The sequence below is a fragment of the Jaculus jaculus genome, chromosome 9, assembly GCF_020740685.1.
Source record: "Jaculus jaculus isolate mJacJac1 chromosome 9, mJacJac1.mat.Y.cur, whole genome shotgun sequence".
Taxonomy (NCBI): Eukaryota; Metazoa; Chordata; class Mammalia; order Rodentia; family Dipodidae; genus Jaculus; species Jaculus jaculus.
Window position 1 is genome coordinate 41,144,281 of NC_059110.1, and position 18,789 is coordinate 41,163,069.

At 43.4% G+C, this 18,789-nt stretch overlaps 1 protein-coding gene and 1 long non-coding RNA gene across 2 annotated transcripts in view; one reads left to right on the forward strand and one right to left on the reverse strand.

Moving 5' to 3' along the window:
• Positions 1-5,317: 5,317 nt before the first annotated feature.
• On the reverse strand, positions 5,318-12,894 carry LOC123463321. Its single transcript, XR_006638874.1, has 2 exons — positions 12,497-12,894; positions 5,318-5,468 (listed from the first exon to the last, which is right to left on the reverse strand). It is a non-coding gene; the product is annotated as an uncharacterized LOC123463321 (long non-coding RNA).
• An 800-nt stretch (positions 12,895-13,694) lies between these two features.
• Hddc2 (HD domain containing 2) overlaps positions 13,695-18,789 on the forward strand; it is a 28,092-nt gene continuing 22,997 nt past the window's right edge. The window contains exons 1-3 of the mRNA XM_004651346.2: positions 13,695-13,811; positions 15,540-15,661; positions 17,905-18,007. Coding sequence (XP_004651403.1) covers positions 13,743-13,811; positions 15,540-15,661; positions 17,905-18,007 — 294 coding nt within the window. The 5' untranslated portion in view covers positions 13,695-13,742. The remainder of the gene's footprint in view (positions 13,812-15,539; positions 15,662-17,904; positions 18,008-18,789) is intronic.

Sequence of the window (18,789 nt, forward strand, 5' to 3'; positions counted from 1 at the left end):
CCAGCTGCACATGATGACAGAAGACAGGAATAGGAGTGTCCTGGTTTTAAATAAGCTTGCTTTATCAAAAGACTGTGGCCCATGGCCACCAGAATCAAGTCTTATGAAAGTGATTTGTTTTGTTCATGGAGTTAGCATTTTTTTTTTAGCTCCTGATTTGGGTGACTCTGCAAGCACTGCTTGCCTTTGGCTGAAGTGATTCAGCCCTTCAAATGAGTCTCCTTTCTACATCTTCTACCACTATTTTCTCATTGCTGTCCTGAGGAACACCAAGCTAGGTTCTAGGTTTGGGGGATGCAGGATGGATTAGGCAGTGTTCTTCCTTGAGACTCCATGTCTGTCATCGACATGATAAAAATGCCTTAGAAATTTCTAGCACAGAAATGGACTTCCAGAAAGTAAGAGGAAGCTTCTGTGGCTTCATGATTTTTCAATTAGTATTTTAACCTTCTAAGGTCAAGTCACACTTAAAGATGACAAAAACCTCCATCTGAAAGGAAACTTGACAGAACTTAGGAATATAAAATTTGTCTTTTTAATTATTAAACCAAAGATACATGGCTAAGTTGATGTTTCCCTATGAAAAGCTTGAAATGTACTTTGTTTAGAAGAATTTTATTTCCAAATTCCAAACACGATTTTTCATGGCAAGTTAGCCACCAGGTAGTGATGTGTGTCCAGTCATCACTACAACAACTGAGTATGTTGCTGAAGCCCAATGGTCCAGGTTAATCCCTCAACAAGGCCTCTGGAATTAAGAGCTGCACAGTAAATACAAGATAAAACAGATATATATTTTTTCCAAGATTTTTAAAATATTTATTTGAGAGAGAGAGAGAGAGACAGAGAGAGAATGGGTGTGTCAGAGCCTTTAGCTGCTGCAAATGAAGTCCAGAGGCAAATGTCACCTTGTACATCTGGCTTATGTGGGCCCTGCGGACTCAAACCTGGGTTCTTTGGCTTTACAAGCTAGCTCCTTAACCCCTAAGCCATCCCTCCAGCCCTGCTAAGCCTCTTTAATAAGTGGAAGTATAGCACTCTGAATACAGAAGCCAGTAACAATCTTTCTTAACACTGTCAAGTAACACAGTGTACATGTGTGCAGAGCTATACTTGTGTGATTGACAGTGTAGATTTGTTTATGGAAGCATTGTCACAAGCATGACACCAACACATTGTGTAATGGCTGTATTATTTTGAATTTTTAAAATTTCACTATGTGAGGGTTAATTTTGATTGTAAAGTTGATTGGATCTAGACTCTGTACATGTCTGTGAAGGAGTTTATAGATTGAATTGATTGAGGTGAGAAGACCCATCCTCAATGTAGGAGTCACCATTCCATGGGTCAAGACTGTCCAAGACTGAATAAAGACAAAAGCTGAGTTGGGGACCTAGCTCAGTGGATAAAGTGCCTGCCATGCAACTCTGAGTACTTGAGTTCAAATCGCCAGGCCCCAATAAAAAGCTAGAAGCTGTAGCAGACTTCTCTAATCCTACTGTGTGCCTGCAGTGAGATAGGAATATTTCCTGGAAAGTCAGTGAATAGCAAGAAGGGACCCTACCTTGAAACAAAGTAGAAGGTAAGAACCAGCCCAAAAGTTGTTCTCCGTCCTACACACACACACACACACACACACACACACTGTGGCACATGTGTGCCCACATTTGTGTGCGCATGCACACACACACACACAGGAACAGGCACACACACCTGATAGGTAGATAGGTAAATGGATACACTTTTTAAATGGAGAAAGCTAACTGAGCATCAACATTCTACATTACTTCTGGCTGCCGAATGATTAAGACCAGCTGCTGTAAACTCCTTCTGTCATGTATTCCCTCCACGATGCTCTGTAATTCCTTGAACTATAAGCCTGAATAAATCCTTCCTCCCTTAAGTTGCTTCTTGACAGGTGTTTGGTTCCAGCAACAAGAAAAGTAATTCAAATCATAATCTGTTTTGTTGTGAATATAAATTGTCCCCCACAGGGGATGGGGAGATTTCTCAGTGGTTAGAGGTAAGTTCATGCACTGAAAGCCTGACGTAGAGCTGATGGAAGTGTGTGGGGTGAGATAGGGTAGCAGGAGAGCAAATGCTAGTTGGAGAATGTTAGTTACTGGGATGACGTCCTGGAGGGACACACCTTGTTCCCAGCTTCTTCTCCCACTCTAACTAGCCCTTGACTCCTGGCTGTCCCCAGGTGAGCAGCTTCCCCTGCCATCGTGATGCTGTGCCTCGCCTCAGGCCGGACACAATGGACTCAGCTGACCCTCCACTGAAACTTCTGAACTGGGGACCAAAATAAATCTTTCCTCCATTTAAATTGTTTTGTCAGCTAGTTGTCACAATGATGACAAGCCAACGCATAATCATATGGGATAACCCTCATGTATATGGCTTATCATTGACTGTCCTCAGACAGGGCATAGCTGTGTTTGCATGGAAATACCATATTCAGACACAGTCTCCCTCCAGACAATAGGATATCTTTATAAGAAGACCCCAATGATCACCAGGATTTCCAACATTTGACATTGGAAAATCCTGGGAAGCAGTGTGAGTACTGGAAAATACACAAGCCATGGTGTTTCAAAGTTTAAACCCTGACACAGCCTCTTCACAGTTATATAACCTTGAGCACTTTAACTTTTGTCTGTATTTTTACTACCTGCAAATCCTGGTGTTCTGGACGGTTATTAAAATTTGAATCATATCCAGCAAAGTGCCTGGCACAAATTAGGTGTTCTTTAAGGAAAGATATTGTCGATGGCATACCAGTACATCACATGTTCATGCCCCGAGGTCCTCGTTCCCACTTCAGTAAATACAAGGAGACCACCCAACTACCTTGTGTTTTTAGTGATACAAAATTCTGCAATTCTGCTTGTTTATTTTGTGGGATTTTTTTTTTTTTAATTTCCATGCTGGGATTGAATTCAGGGTCTTTCAGAAGATCTGAAGTTCTATAGCTGCCACGTTTTCTAGTTTTTCCTCCTGTCCATCTCTGTGGCTACCTCTTGTGGTTCTCACTGCTTGCCTTTCTGTCTGCATTCTCCTCTCTTCCCCACATTCTTTCCACCCATGGCTTGCATGCTTATGTAGGTTTTCTTTTATGACTCTCATAAGACATTGATGAGGCTTGTTTGCTTCTGGACATGAAGCCACGTGACCACTAAGCTCCAAGTGTTTTGTTGGGCCATATCCAATTAGGATTTTACTTTGATAATTTTAATGCTGGAAGTTCCAGATTAGCTTGTTTTGAATTTCTATTTTTCCCTCCTTTTTAATATTCTAACTTTCATGCCCCCACCCCCAGATACATAAGATTACTGGAATTTTGGCCAGAATAACTAAGGTTTTGGTGCAAAACTTAGAGATCTATTCTTCTTTTAGTTAATTATTTTTAATATGTGTGTATTTAAAGTATGTGTAATATTGTGTGTGTGTGTGTGTGTGTGTGTGTGTGTGTGTGTGTGTGTGTGCAGATGTACACACCATTCACACATGTATGCACATGTATGGAGTCCAGAGGACAACATTGGTGACCTTCTCTTCTTGCTGATCCACCTGTTTCCTAGAGAAGAGATTGTCATGTGACCTTCTCTTTTTGCTCATCTTGCTTTCTTGAGATTGAGTCTCTCGATGATTCCAGAGATTATCATTTTCATGTGCTCCAGCAAGTTTCTAATTCTCTATCTCTGTTCCCCACAGAACTAGGATTGTCAACAGGTAGGGCTGTGCCCACCTCTTTCCATGGGCTCTGGGGAACTGAATTCAGGTGAACTTGGGCAGTCTCAGTTCTCTCAGGTTCTCATAGTTATGTAGAAGATGCTGTCAACCTCTGAGCCATCTCCCCAGACCAGAGGCCTGTTCTTTGCTCAGTCAGAAGTACACTAGGATACCAACAATAGCAGCACTTCCTTTACCTGGAGTCAAGAAGAAGTGTTCTAAGTCACTGAAAGCTAAATATTATCAGAAAACCAGATGGCACAAAGTGACACATGCACACAAGGTGGCACACGTGTCTGGAATTTGATTGTGGTGGCTAAGGCTCTGGTGCACTCTCTCTTGCCTCATAAATAAATAAATAACAACATAATTTATTTTTTATATTATAGTCAGACCTCTATGTCTGCAGGGTTTGTACCATATAGTCATTCAACTGAGGATCAAAAATGCTAAGATTTGCCATCTGTGGCACATGCTTATAATCCCAGCAGATGGGAAGCAGAAGCTGGAGGATTGTCATAAGTTAGAGGCTAACTTGGTCTACATAGCAAATTCTAGGCCATCCAGTGAAATTTTGGCTCAAAAAAAAAAAAGCCATAAAACAACAACAACAAATTTGCACCAGTACTGAACAGACTTTCTTGTCATTTTCCATAAATAATATAATGTATCTATTTATCTGGCACTCACATTGTATTAGGCACTGTAAATCATCTAGGGGTGATTTGAGGTACACAAGATTTTCAAAGGTTTTATGCAAATGGTATTCCATTTTACCCAAGGGACTTGAATGCCTGCGGATTTGGATATCCACAGAGTTCTGGGGCCATCTCCTGTGGATGCTAACTGACCCTAATGCTCAACTCTGCTGCTGTTTCATAGGAGTGACTGTACATATATATTTTTTTTCAGTTTTTCTTTTTAATTTTTCAAGGTAGGGTCTCACTCTAGCCTAGGCTGACCTGGAATTTGCTATGTAGTCTCAGGGTGGCCTCAAACTCACAGTGATTCTCCTACCTCATCCTCCCGAGTGCTGGGATTAAAGGCTTGTGCCACCATGCCTAGCGACCGTATTTTTAAAAAGGAAAATGTTGGGCTGGAGAGATGGATTAGCGGTTAAGGTGCTTGCCTGTGAAGCCAAAGGACCTCTGTTCCCCAGGACCCACCTGAGCCAGATGTACAAGGTGGTGCGTGCATCTGGAGTTTATTTGCAGTGGCTGGAAGCCCTGGCATGCCCATTCTCTCTCTGTCTCTGTCTCTCTCTCTCTCTCTCCTCTCTCCCTCTCTCTGTCAAATAAATAAATAAAAATAAAAATATTAAAAAAGGAAAATGTCAGGCTGGAGAGATGGCTTAGCACTTAAGAGGCTGGCCCAGGAAGCTTAAGGACACTAAGGACCCAGGTTAAACTCTCCAGAACCCACATAAGCCAGATACACAAAGTGACACATGCACACAAGGTGGCACACGTGTCTGGAATTTGATTGCAGTGGCTACGGCTCTGGTGCACTCTTTCTCACTTTATAAATAAATAAATAAAAAACAGACAAACTTTTTTTTTTTAAAGGAAATATCACCACAGAGTACAGGCCATTTTTTATTTCTTTGCGTTTGGAGAATTGCTGTGTCATTATATTTATATTTAAGATGCATGTTGGTCTGAGTAGGTCCTCCCAGGGCAGTGGTAGGCCTCAAGATTCTCTGTGAAATTCATTGGGAATTCCTGTTCCATTTCCTAGAATGTGAGCAGATAAATATTGTCAAGCCACAGCTTGGTCACGCTAGAGAAATAAAGTTCAAGTCGTTCAAGTCAAACCCCTATGTTAAAAATAAGGTGATGGAATTCCTAATGATTATTGTACAATTATGAAAGTCTGTAGTGATAGTCAACATAAAACAGCAACTCTGCTTTAAAGAAAAACTTTAACAATAGTTTATTTTGAGTTATATATGAGTGACCCATAGCCCAGAAGAAGTTTCACATTACTCTGAATAACAAGTTCCACTGTGCAAGAAGTCACATGGACTTTTATTTGCATTCTTGTTGGAGGTGGAGGTGGTGATGATGATGTCTTTGAGGCAGTCTCTATAGATCAAGCTGACCTCCAGCCCATGGTCCTCTAGCCTTCCCCTCCACAGTGCTGCAATACTGCTGTCTGCTGGTGTCTAAAGGCTTACCAGAAACTGGTGGAATGGATTATTGACTCGGAAAAAACAAAACAGTTATCTTTACACATCTTTTATTTATCACTCTGTAACTCAGAAGTATTCAGGAGTGGCTCTACCATATTATCAATAGTGATTGGCTTGGAGAATCAATGATAAAATTGTCCTTGTTCAGCTTTTTTGGATAATGAGAAAGAAGACAGTGTTGTCACCAGCGCCCTCCTCCACCCCTGGACTTGGTTCCCAGGCTGCTCCTTTGAGCACAAAGCTCTTTAGTTGATGGCTGGATTTATGGGGAAGTTACTGGAACCCTTTGACTGGGGCTGCATCCAAAGCTTTGCCACAGGCAAGAAAGTGGCAAAACAGAACAAAGGGCAACCCCTCTCCCAGAACAAACTTTCCTTTTGTGATGTTCCTCCCCTCCCAGCCTTAATATCCTACATTTATCTTCTTTGAGCTGAACTGCTCTACTTCAACCCAGTTACATAAATGATCAAAGTCATCCTTTAATTCCCCTCATCTTGCCAGAGCCTCTGTCAGGGGAAAGCTTGGGCGCCTTTCCACTGTACTTCAAAAGGGAGCTGCCATAGGAAACTTGCTTATTTCTTCATTCACTTTATTGTAAATATTGCATCAATTTTCTGCTGATTATAACTCATCAACAAGACAAGAAATATAATTTTGACTATTTTCTTCTTGAATATATAGAATGCAGTTTCATATTTTTAGCACTGTTGACACTTTGTGCCCAGTGATTTTTGTGGGATGTTGTCATGTGACCTATAAAAATTTTAACACAGCCGTGAGCTTTCCTGGTACTCATACCCCTGTCCCCTTCTCCTACTTAATGACAACCAAAAATTTTCCTGAACATGGCCATTTGTCCCCTTGGGGCAAAATCAGTCTAGGTCAAAGAGCCATTGACACAGATCAAATATTACCTTTTTATGATGATTCTTTAACTTTTATTTGTGACAATTTTTATATATGTATATATAATCTGACCAGATTCACTCCCATTACATTTTCTTGTTCCTCTCCCCATCCCACAGAACTCTTTCTTCCCAACTAGTCCTACTTCTACTTTGATAATTGGGGTGGTTTGTATGGGGTATTTTAAATTAAAATTGTCTTCATCAAAGTCTACTTATGTCTCCTGCAGCCTGCTGGAGGAGGTGTGTCACTGGAGGGTAGATCTCACAGTCCAGCCCTACGGTGTGGTCTTAGAGCCAGTTTTAGCTCTGGCAATTGGTGGTTACTGGAATTGTTTTTAGGTCTGCTGTGATGCATGCTGGAGTAAGCCAGCTTCTTCTCCATGATGAAACTTACCCTGGAATCTATAAGCCTAAAATCAGCCCTTTCTTTCCCATAAGGTGCTTTCTGGAGGGGTGTTTACCCTAGCAACAAGAAAGTAACTGTAACAAGAATTTTTGACTTTTGTTTTTCTCCTTCCTTCCTTTCTTTCTTCCTTTTCCCACTGATTTCAGTTCAAGATGCTTGCATTACCACAGGACTATTTACCAGAGCACGGGCAATATACAAGTTACAACACTGAAGAAAATTGCTTTCCCTTCTCTAGCAGCCAATAACTGCTCATGGTGTGTGTGTGGGGGGGGGGGGGCTGGAGGGTTCATGAGCCCCCTACCATTCATGATAGAATGTTAATGGCCCAGTCTTGTACAGATGACTGTAGCTGCTGTGAGCTCGTGAGTACACAGGCCATGTCATGTTCAGAAGACAGTGTTACCCAGCATTCTTCCTCATGCTCTCATTCTTACATTCTTTCTGGTCCCTCTTCCATAGTGTTCCCTGAGCCTTACAGGGGTGATGTAGACATGCCACTGAGGGATGTGCCCTCAACAGTCACTCACTCTCAGTACTGATGAGCTTTACATCTCTCCAGAAATGGCTGCCTACTGCAAAAAGTAGCTTATCTGACCTAAGCTGAGAGCAGCATTAATCTATAAGCATAAAAATGAATCCTTAGAAAACAGTTTTTAGGTAAAGTAAAATGTTGTCTTTTCAACCTAGAAATGTATCATCTGCAGAAGCAAAAGTATGTTGAATATTTTGAGAATAATAAAAGAGCTAGGATTTTGGTCAGACTTGGTTTCTATTCTCTGGTCAGTTTCTAAATTGTGCATTGTGAATGATCTCAGAGCTAATTTTCTCAGATCGGTCTACTTCTACTACTATGTACTGTCTTATCAAATTCTCCATGTAAGTTACAGAAAAATATTCTAAAGTGATATAATTTTCAGTAAATTTTAGTTTATTCGCAAATTCTGCAAGTGTATGCTGAGCCCAGGGATTCAAGCAAATGGTGCTTTTCCTCATCAGCTTTGTTGCTTTTCTCTCACTGTTGTGACCAAATACCTGACAAATGTACTTAAGGATAGAAAGGTTTATTTTCACTCATAGTTTGAGAGCATAACTCAGGTCACTTGGAAATTTTGCTTTGGACCTGTGTGACACAGCACACCATGGCAGTAGGAGCCAATAATAGAGGATAACCACTCACTTCATGACAGCTGAGCAGCAAAGAGTGAGAAAGGGGAGGGGGGGCCCAACATACGTTTGAAGGGCACCTCCCCAAACAATCTGTTTTCCTCACAGTAGACTTATTAGTTCATTTTCTCATCTCTGACAGAAGAGAGGGAAGAATGAGTTTAGTTCACAGATTTAAGGGTCATAGTTTCTTAGGGTAGAGAAGGCAAAACAGAGGGTGTTAGTGTGTGGTGGAGGGAAGATGCAGAAGGTCTAGTTCACATAGTAGCAGACCAGGAAGCAGAAACAGCTAGAATGGAACTAGGGCTGACTATACCTTCAAAGGCCCGCCCTGGAAACCAACTTCCTAAACTCTTAGAAGCCTTCTAAAGAGTGTTACAAACTGGGAACCAAACATTCAAACATGATCCTGTGAGAGTTCAGATTACAATCATGACAAAGCTCCACCTCTTAAAGGTTCTTCCACCTCCCCAGAGTGCCAAGACTGGTGACTACATGCCTTTGTCATGTAGGTCTTTGTGTAACATTTAAAATCTAAAGAATAACAGGTATATTAGGTAAAGTCAACAGAAATGAGGAGATCAAAGGAAATCAAAGCAGTGCTGGCAAAAGATGGGAACACAATGGCTCCAAAGAAACCCAATAAGGTATGGTGTGAACTTCCCATAGGGCTCACAGTCTCATTGCTTCCCAGCCACCCTCCCCTCTTGACACTGGGCTTCATTGATATGAAAATCAAGTGTCCTTCCTTATGTTCCTGTGCTTCTTATTGGCTTGTTTTTGTTTTCCCCAACAGACCCAACTTCTTTCCTCTGATTCTTCCTTAATCAACCACCACTTTCCATCACAAAATGCTTCAGGGCATCATCGTAACCATGACACTTATCTAATTCTTAAATGATATTCAGTCTTGTTGCCATTTCACTCTCCAAAATAACCATTTTATGTCTTCTTGCTCAATAAATCTCCAAGGTCTCGACCTCCTCTCAAGTCCTGTAGCCCCTCTCTTCCTAGGAGTGTGGTAAGATTGCATTTCACAGGACCCCTTTGAAATTAGATGCAGATTGGTACTTCACCAATCATACTAGAAAGGACAGTCATGTATCATTCAAAAGGACAGCTTTTCTTTTTGCAGTCTCGGGTAGAGAAAAGGAGCACAGGGTCTCTGAATTAGGTAAGAATAGCATTACGTAGGTGACCTATAAAGAGAGAGAAAGAGTGGGGCAACTGGCCTACATGGGACCCTCTTATTTTGGCAAGAAAATTGAAGCACTCAGAAGAACTGCCTATAGCCGCCTGTGATGTGACCACATCTGCTATTTATTAGTCAATATGCACACTCCCTTCTTCCTGTATCATGGGTGCATGAGTCACACTCCTTTCTATGGCTAGCCTTTCGTCTTATACACTTACTGCATTCTCTTCCCCTCATCCAACACCAGCATGCATGCATGTCTCCCTTCCCTCTTCTCTCCTCCTATAAAAATAATGATATCTACTGTCATTAAGATAATTCTTTTCTCCAGTTACCCCCATGCTCATCTTATTTCAAATGAATTGCCCTACTCACTTCCATTTTATCTAGAACCATCATCAGTGTTCTGTTTGCTCCACTGCATTGAAAACTGGTCTTGTCAAGGTCACCCATGACATGGAGGTTGGTAATCAAACCTGGGTTCTTATCTGACATAACATTGTTGACAACATTCTTTCCTTTTATAAGTATTTTCTTAATTTGGCTTCTGAGATGCAGCTGTCTTTTAATCCTAGCCTTATATCAGTGGATTCTTTTTCATGGTTTTTGTAAGGGATCCATCCTTAGATATCTTTTTTTCTTCACCCTTGCACACTGTCAGGTGACTGCACCCAGTTTCACAGTTTCATAGGTTACGATCAACGTTACTTGCTGATGATGCAAAATGTTTACCTTTCCCTTGAACTCCGAGTCACATCTCTATTAGAATCTCTGACAGATTATCTTAACCAAAACAAAATAAAATGCCTGGTTCCTACGTTTATCTACAACCTATGCTTATGGTTTTCCCCAGTCAGCAAGTAGCAACTCTGTCTTCTTTATTAGGCAAAATACAATGGAATTATACAATACTCCTCTCTTTTATATCCCCCATCTAATCTATCACAAATCTTATTTCACCTTTAAAGGCTGTATCTCAAGTTCAACATGTAGCTATTATGTTGTCAGTGAGAGACATGTTCCGGCTCCTCAGTAGATTCTTGACATCAAGGACAGTGCTGAATCCTACATATAGTATGTTTTTCTATATGTACAACAATATAAAAAGAGTTTAATTTATAAATTAGGCACAAAATAGATTAAAGGCAATAATACAATACAAAAGTCATAACGATAACATAATTTTCTAAGTTCTATTTTTATTTATTTATTTAATTTAATTTATTTATTTGCAAGTGGAGAGATATAGAGAGAAAAGAGAGAGACTGAATAGGCACTATAGGGCCTCCAGCCACTGCAAACACTGCAAATGAACTCTAGGCACATGCAACATTTTATGCATCTGGCTATCTGTGGGCACTGGGGACTCAAACCCAGGTTGTTAGGTTGTGCAGGCATGTGCCTTAACCACTGAACCATTCCTCCAGCCCAGTGTTCTGTTCTGACCACACATCCTCCTTGTTTCCCTGGAAACTACTGCTTGTACTTCTGTCTCTAAGTACCTGCATCTGTCTGTGCTCCCTCTATCCAGAACCTTCTTTACTTAAATCTCTCCTAATCTTCTGCCCACATATATCCTCATGATTCACTTGTTTTCTTGGATACTCTCTTCAAATATTACCATAAGAGTGCAGGCTTCTCAGCGTGCCTTATATAATTTCCACTCCATATCTTTTTAGAATATTTTTAAATATTTATTTGAGAGGGAGAAAGAAGCAGATGGAGAAGTGGGGGGAGAATGGGTACACCAGGGCCTCCAGTCACTGTAAACAACTCCAGATGCATGTACCACCTTGTGCATCTGGCTTATGTCGGTCCTGGAGAGTTGAACCTGGATCCTCTGGCCTTGCAGGCAAATGCCTTAACCACTAAGCCATCTCTCCAGCCCCTCTACTCCCTATCTTTAGATACATTATTCTATTTTTCTTTTCTCTTGAGTATTTCTTAGCATGTGCATTGGGTTTCTTGCTGCTGTGATGAAATAACTGGCACAAGAACTTAGGGGAGGAAAGATTTGCTTCTGCTCCCAGCTTCAAAGATTTCAATCAAGCAGGGTGGGGAGAGTGCCACAGAGCAGAGTGGCCCACATGTCAAAAAAATAAAGAAGCAAAAGAATGCCTTCACCCTCTGGCTTTCTCCTTTCCCTCCTTTTACAGGGAAGGTCGTTCCCTCTTAGTTGATCCTCTATGGAAAGTTCCTGACAGTCGCACTCCTGTGCTTTACTAAGCTTCCAGGTGCTCATTAAGCCAAATAACTTGACAGCAAAATTCATCATAACATATAGTGGTACTTTCGCCTTATGATATCTTTCTTCCACTGTAATAAAAGCTCCACAGAGCAGGAACTTGGTCTATCATTCCACTAGTCAGGTTTTGTTCTACTGTGGTCAAATATTGGAACTTGAAGATTTTGCTCAGAGTTTCAGTCCACCATGGCAGGGATGTTATTGCAGCATTGGCTCTCTCCTCCAGGCATCACATGATTACCATCTTGGAGTCAAGATTAACTTGAACCAGTAGTTTGTAACTATACAATACAGGTCCATGGTAATAATAGTAAATGGAGCTATTGCCATTCCCTAGTAGAAAGAGCATATAGTCACAAGACACTCACTGGATATTACAGTCTTCTATAAAGGCCCATGTTTAAGAAACGCACACATTTTATACTCCGAAGTGCAGTGTCTTGGCCTGACTCAAGAGGTCACAACTTGAAAGAAGCAAGGACCAACATAAAACTCAACATAAAACCCCCAGGGTTTAGTGTCATGCACAACAGACCTACCTGTTATGAGAGATTTCTTTTTATTCCCTCCCTTTGCCTCATTGCTCACGATCTATCTTTAGCATATCACCACCACCCCCCACGGGCCCATGACTGGGGCAGATGCTGACCATCTTTGGGGCTGCAGGATCCTTCACCACTTGAGATGTTGGGAGGCTGTGACTGCACCGTGGGCTGGCTCTTCCTCTCTAGCCCATTTTCTGCCTCCTCCAAAAACCTCCAAGTACTTCGGCCACTCTTGACCCCGCCCTCCCAAGTACTTTCCTTGTCTTCTGTTAAAATGTTCTGTTAAAATTCTTTGGGCAAGAATTTGATGCATTGTTAGCCTGCCTCTTCCTTCAAACGCACACAGGCCTTCCTTCCCACAGTATTTGAGTCCACGCAGTGGTGTGTGGTAGGAGCCTCCCACTGTCAGCTACAGAGGGCGCCGTGTCTGAGCTGCAGCCGGGAACCAGCGAAGGCAAGGCAGAAGGAAGGGCCTGAGCGACAGCGGAGAGGAGCAGTGAGCTCGCAGTGGGTGGACCGCGAGGGAGAGAGGTGGAGGGAGGGAGAGAGGGAGGGAGAGAGGCAGGAGTGGGGAGGAAAGAGAAGGGAGGGAGGGAGGGAGTAACAGGAGGAAGGAGAGAGGAGGGCGGAGGGAGGAGCGAGGAGCGAGGAGGGCGGAGAGAGGAGGGAGGAGGGAGGAGCGAGGAGCGAGGAGCGAGGAGGGAGGAGGGAGGAGCGAGGAGCGAGGAGGGAGGAGGACGGAGGGAGGAGCGAGGAGCGAGGAGGGCGGAGGGAGGAGGGCGGAGGGCGGAGGGCGGAGGTAGCAGCGCGGAAGGAGGAGCGAGGGGGGCGGAGGTAGCAGCGCGGAGGGAGGAGCGAGGGGGGCGGAGGTAGCAGCGCGGAGGGAGGAGCGAGGGGGGCGGAGGTAGCAGCGCGGAGGGCGGAGGGCGGAGGGCGGAGGTAGCAGCGCGGAGGGAGGAGCGAGGAGGGCGGAGGTAGCAGCGCGGAGGGAGGAGGGCGGAGGGCGGAGGTAGCAGCGCGGAGGGAGGAGCGAGGAGGGCGGAGGGCGGAGGTAGCAGCGCGGAGGGAGGAGCGAGGAGGGCGGAGGTAGCAGCGCGGAGGGAGGAGCGAGGAGGGCGGAGGGCGGAGGTAGCAGCGCGGAGGGAGGAGGGCGGAGGGCGGAGGTAGCAGCGCGGAGGGAGGAGCGAGGGGGGCGGAGGTAGCAGCGCGGAGGGAGGAGCGAGGGGGGCGGAGGTAGCAGCGCGGAGGGAGGAGCGAGGAGGGCGGAGGTAGCAGCGCGGAGGGAGGAGGGCGGAGGGCGGAGGTAGCAGCGCGGAGGGAGGAGCTTGGCGCGCGGCGCAGCGCATCCGCATGGCTTCGGCTTCCTCCGGCAGCGCCGGGCAGCTGCTGCGCTTCCTGCGGCTGGTGGGGCAGCTCAAGGTGAGCTCGAGGAGAGCGGGCGGCCGGCCTCGTCCCGCTCCCCGGCCCGCCACCCCGGCCCGAGCTGGAGGGGCGCGCAGCGCCGCAGTCACTTCCGCGAAGGCCCGGGCCGCCCTCCTGGGGAGTTCGTTTATAAATAACCGGCTCCTCCCGTGACCTATCTCCAAGTTGAGAGGAGATAATCAGTTTTCTGCCACCGGGACTGAAAATGCTTCAGGAGTGTGGACGCTGCGGGGAGAAAATGCACCCACGTGGCCACATCGTGCGCGAAATAAAAGGAGGCCTGGCTGGTGGTAGATCAAGTAACTAGAAATTCGTTGTGCTTCAGAATTTAGAAGTTTGTCACATGTTCAAGTTCATATCGTTCATGCTAGTAGTCCTGCATGAGTAAGATGGGATTGTTTGAAGGCGAGACACCTGCAACTCTGTTAGGAGAATACATGTTTTCACTTTGTTGTTTAAATTTACTTTTTAAAAAAGATTTATTTATTTTTATTTCTTTATTAGAGAGAGAGAGAGAGAACTTGAGAGAGTGGGCAAACCAGAGCCTCTACCACTGCAAACGAACTCCAGATGCATGCATCGCCATGTGCATCTGGTTTACATGGGATCTGGAGACTTGAACCTTGGCCCTTAGGCTTGGTAGGCAAGCACCTTAACCGCCAAGCCATCTCTCCAGGCCTAAATTTACTTTTGGTGATTGTTTTGGGAGGGTTTCCAATATAGCCCCTCTGCTTCACCCTCCTGAATGCTTGGGGTTACAGGCCTGCTCCACCATGGCTCGCACCAGTTCTGCCTTTATGTCTAAAAGGCTTCTGCATATATGTACTTCAGTGACGTGGAACAACTTGACTGCTCACCTTCAGAATTGCTTTTTGCTCACTCATTTGATTCCAGATGTTGGGCACTGTGGTTACCTCAAGTCAAGCTTGCTTTGTTTGTTTTTGTTTTTGAAGGTAGGGTCTCACTCTAGCCCAGGCTGACCTGGAATTCACTAGGTAATCTCAGGGTATACTCATGGCCATCCTCCTACCTCTCCCTGCCAAGTGCTGTGCTGGGATTAAAGGTGTGTGCTACCACGCCCAGCAAGTCAAGCATTTTTTAAATAGATTCTAAACACATGGCCTTGCTACTAGCCATCCCCGGACAGCTGATCAACAGCATAGAAATGTGGCCAAAGACCCAGCTCTCACCTCAAAGGGAACATGAAATAGTTCATTCTAGAGCCAAATATGAGTGACGATGGCCCGAGAACAGAGATTCAGGTTAGCCCAATTCCACATTCCATTGTGTTAACAATTTCCTGAAGGTTTTATAGTTACAGAACAAAAGAAAGTCGTAAATCAAGGCACTTTTCAAATACATTGTCTTACCATTAGGTAGGCAGATAGTAAAGGGTGGGGGCACCAGGGATCTCTGCCATAGGTTTTAGGAGCTGTCTAATGATGTTCTTAGCCCTTGGGTTGATGGAAGCTGGTGGTCTGCTAGTACATTCCAAAAAGGATTACACCTTATCAACGTATCATCACCAGGATGGCAGGGTAGAGACAGAGGTGGGCAATAAATGGCTATTGAGGTGCTAAGGTAGCCCAAGGTAATTAGGCTCTGACCTTGCAACATCCTTTCTGTGATCACAGGAGTTTTATCACTCTATGCAACCCTTTTCTGGCAACTTTAGTTAACAGAAGAAAGTTAAAACGTCTTTTTTTAAAAATTCTTATTTTTCAGAGAGTCCCACGTACTGGCTGGGTATACAGAAATGTGGAAAATCCAGAGAGCGTGTCAGATCACATGTACAGGATGGCAGTTATGGCCATGGTGACCAAAGATGACCATCTTAACAAAGATAGGTAAGTTATTTGAACTTGGGTGTTTATGAGAGTCTCTTTATATATGCACCATTTCATGACTAAGATCTCTGTCAAGTTCCTGTAGGTCTGGGCTGGAGAGATGGCTTAGTGGTTAAGGCATTTGCCTGCAAAGCCAAAGGACTCTGGTTCAATTCCCCAGGACCCACATAAGCCAGATACACAAGGGGGCGCGTGCACCTTGAGTTCGTTTTCAGTGGCTGGAGGCCCTGGCATGCCCATTCTCTCTCTTTCTTTCTCTCTTTCAAGTACATAAATAAATACTTTTTAAAAAATTCCTGTAGGTCAATTTATATGCTGAGAACAATTATTTAAAAGCCAACCTCATAGATTCAGGATATGGGAAATCCCCTCAGAAAGGTGAATGCTTCTGTTATTATAAAATATAGTCCAGGTTGTGTGTTAATGGAGTCTGTTGGTCTCAAAAGAAATATGAGTATGAAGTTAGGGCCTTAAAGATAGGCATTAGGGTCTATATCTTTTTAAAAAATGTCTTTTATTTTTATTTATTTATTTGAGAGTGAGCAAAAGAGAGAGACTGGGCTTGCCAGGGCATCAGCTACTGAAAACGAACTCTGGGTGCATGCACCATTTTGTACATCTGGCTTATGTGGGTCCTGGGGAATTGAAATTGAGTCCTTTGACTTTGTAGACAAGTGCCTTAACCACTAAGCCATCTCACCATCCCTTAAGTTCTATATCTTAGGGTTAGTACATGTTTTGCTTTTTTCTGATCCTTGTTATACTAACATCATTGGTGAGGTACCATGTTTTAGTTTTATGTGCAGTATGTAGTTGAGAAAGAAACACCCTCTTTTAGCTAGTAAGCAAGTACATAAAATGCTTTGGGACCCTAGGACAAAAGTTTACATAGAAGACAGTAAGTGCAATACACTGGCCCAAAGTGGCTTCTTTAAACATGACCAGATATGCCAGGCATGGTGCACACCCTTAGTCCCAGCACTCAGGAGGCAGAGGTAGGGGGATCGCTGTGGGTACTAGGCTCCTGAAACTACATAGTGAATTCCAGGTCAGCCTGAGCTAGAAAGAGACCCTATCTTGGGGGAGGGGGTGGGAATCAGGTAAGTTATGGTAGGAGGTAAGCCAAGCATTCTGAGAGTAGTGGAGATCACCTGCTCCTGGACAGCCTTCATGAGTGAGGTGGTTTGAGTTGAGCTCTGAAGGTTTGATGAGGGTCAAGTAGTAGAAGTCACAGCTTGCAGAAAGAAGGTGTAGAATCCAAGGCCTTGATGGTGGGAAAACAAAGGAATATCATAGGAATGCAGAGGGAGTCACTTGATTGCAGCAAAGGACTCATGAAGGAGTCTACCTTGCAGATGGTGTGGAACTGTAACAGTTCTAGCAAATTGCACAAGACCAAAGGGAAGGCAGAGAGAGATGGTCTGAGATTTGAACAGGGGGTGGGGGAGAAATGATACAAGGAACCCTAGGAGGCTGCTGAGTTTTCACTGGGTTGGTACCCAATGAGAACATGAAACAGCCCTTAAGGGTCATTTCCCTCATTGCTTGCCTTTTTCATCCTCATACTCACTACTAAGCATAGCAATGTGCTTAATGGTTAAGGTGTGTGAGGAACATAATTTTATTTCATATCACCCTTATGAAGAATTGTAATCATTTTGTGTTTAGTGCTAAGAACTGAACCCAAGGAAGTGCTGTGCCACCAAGCTCTGTCCCTAGCCATGTTACCCCCTTATTTTTAACATGATAAAATAGAACATTTAAAGAAATGAAATTATTTGGCAAATATCACATAGCTAGAAAAGTTGGTAGCTGAATTCAATTCCAGATCTGCCCATCTGAGCCCATTAACTTATATGTGGATTCATTTGGTACTGTAAGTACATTGTGGGAATTGATTCTTCTAAATTTTGTGTTAAGTAAATACTGTAACCACACCATCTCCTGGCTTTGCAATTTGAAGTTATAACCCTCTTAAAGTGGGCTTTGTGAAATCAGCATTAAAAAACAGATGAATGCCATTTCCCTCGTACGCTCATGTATTATGTTAACTATTCACTAGCAGATTGGGTTGAAAACTATTGTAGGCTGGTGCAATATAATTACTTTAGTAAACACTGCATTAAATTATTCTGTGAGTGTGCAGAAAGGAAAATATATCATGTAACGTCAAGATAATATGGAAGAGAAACTTGTAGTGAATGGTATCCTGTGTAATTATTCAACATTTCTTGCCTGATCAGATGTATTCGCCTAGCCCTGGTTCACGATATGGCAGAATGCATCGTTGGGGACATAGCACCAGCAGATAACATCCCCAAAGAAGAAAAACATAGGCGAGAAGAGGTCAGTGTTGATTATTGACTCTGCAAAAGCCCACTGGAAAAATCTCTGGCTGAAGCAAAGCTAAGTTCATGGGTAGGACACCAGCTAGTGAGTTGTGGTGGTGTTTCAGGAGGGTGAAGGCCTTAGATCCATTTAGAGTTTCAGGGCCTACGCCAGGCAATGCTGAGATGGACCTTGTGACACTAGGCAGCTATGGAACTGCATCAGGGTTAGAACTTAAAAGCTTAGAATTGGTGAGAATAATGAGGGAGGGGCTCCAGCAGGCTGTGCGTATGTACAGCATAAGGTGGTTTACAGTCTTCTAGAGGCAGAGATGTCTTGGTTTAAACAGAAAGTTGGTTTCAGCTTATTCTCAATGTTGTTTAACACAAGAATAACAATTTAGTTCTGGTTCATGTCCTGTCTTGTTTACCATAAGGACAATAGTCATGTTGGCTTCAGTTCTCATTAGCATGTACATATAGATAGCTTTCTTTAGAATAGTGTAAGTTGTTTGAATGTAAGTCCAAGTATGAAAATTCCCCCACTAGTTAAACTCTTTGGAAAGAAATTCTCTAATTCATTATAATTGCTATTTAGTAAATTTTAAATTAGTCCTTTCGAGATTGGAAGTAAAAATGTGACAGACATTTATGTTCTAAAAAATATCATTGATAAAATATTGGTCAGTGGAAACTAAACACAGAGCTCAGGGCTAAAGGTAGAGACATTTTTGAAGCAGAGGTTGAAAAGGAAGGTATGTTCTCTCTCCTCTCTTTCTTTTTTATTTTATTTTTATTCTA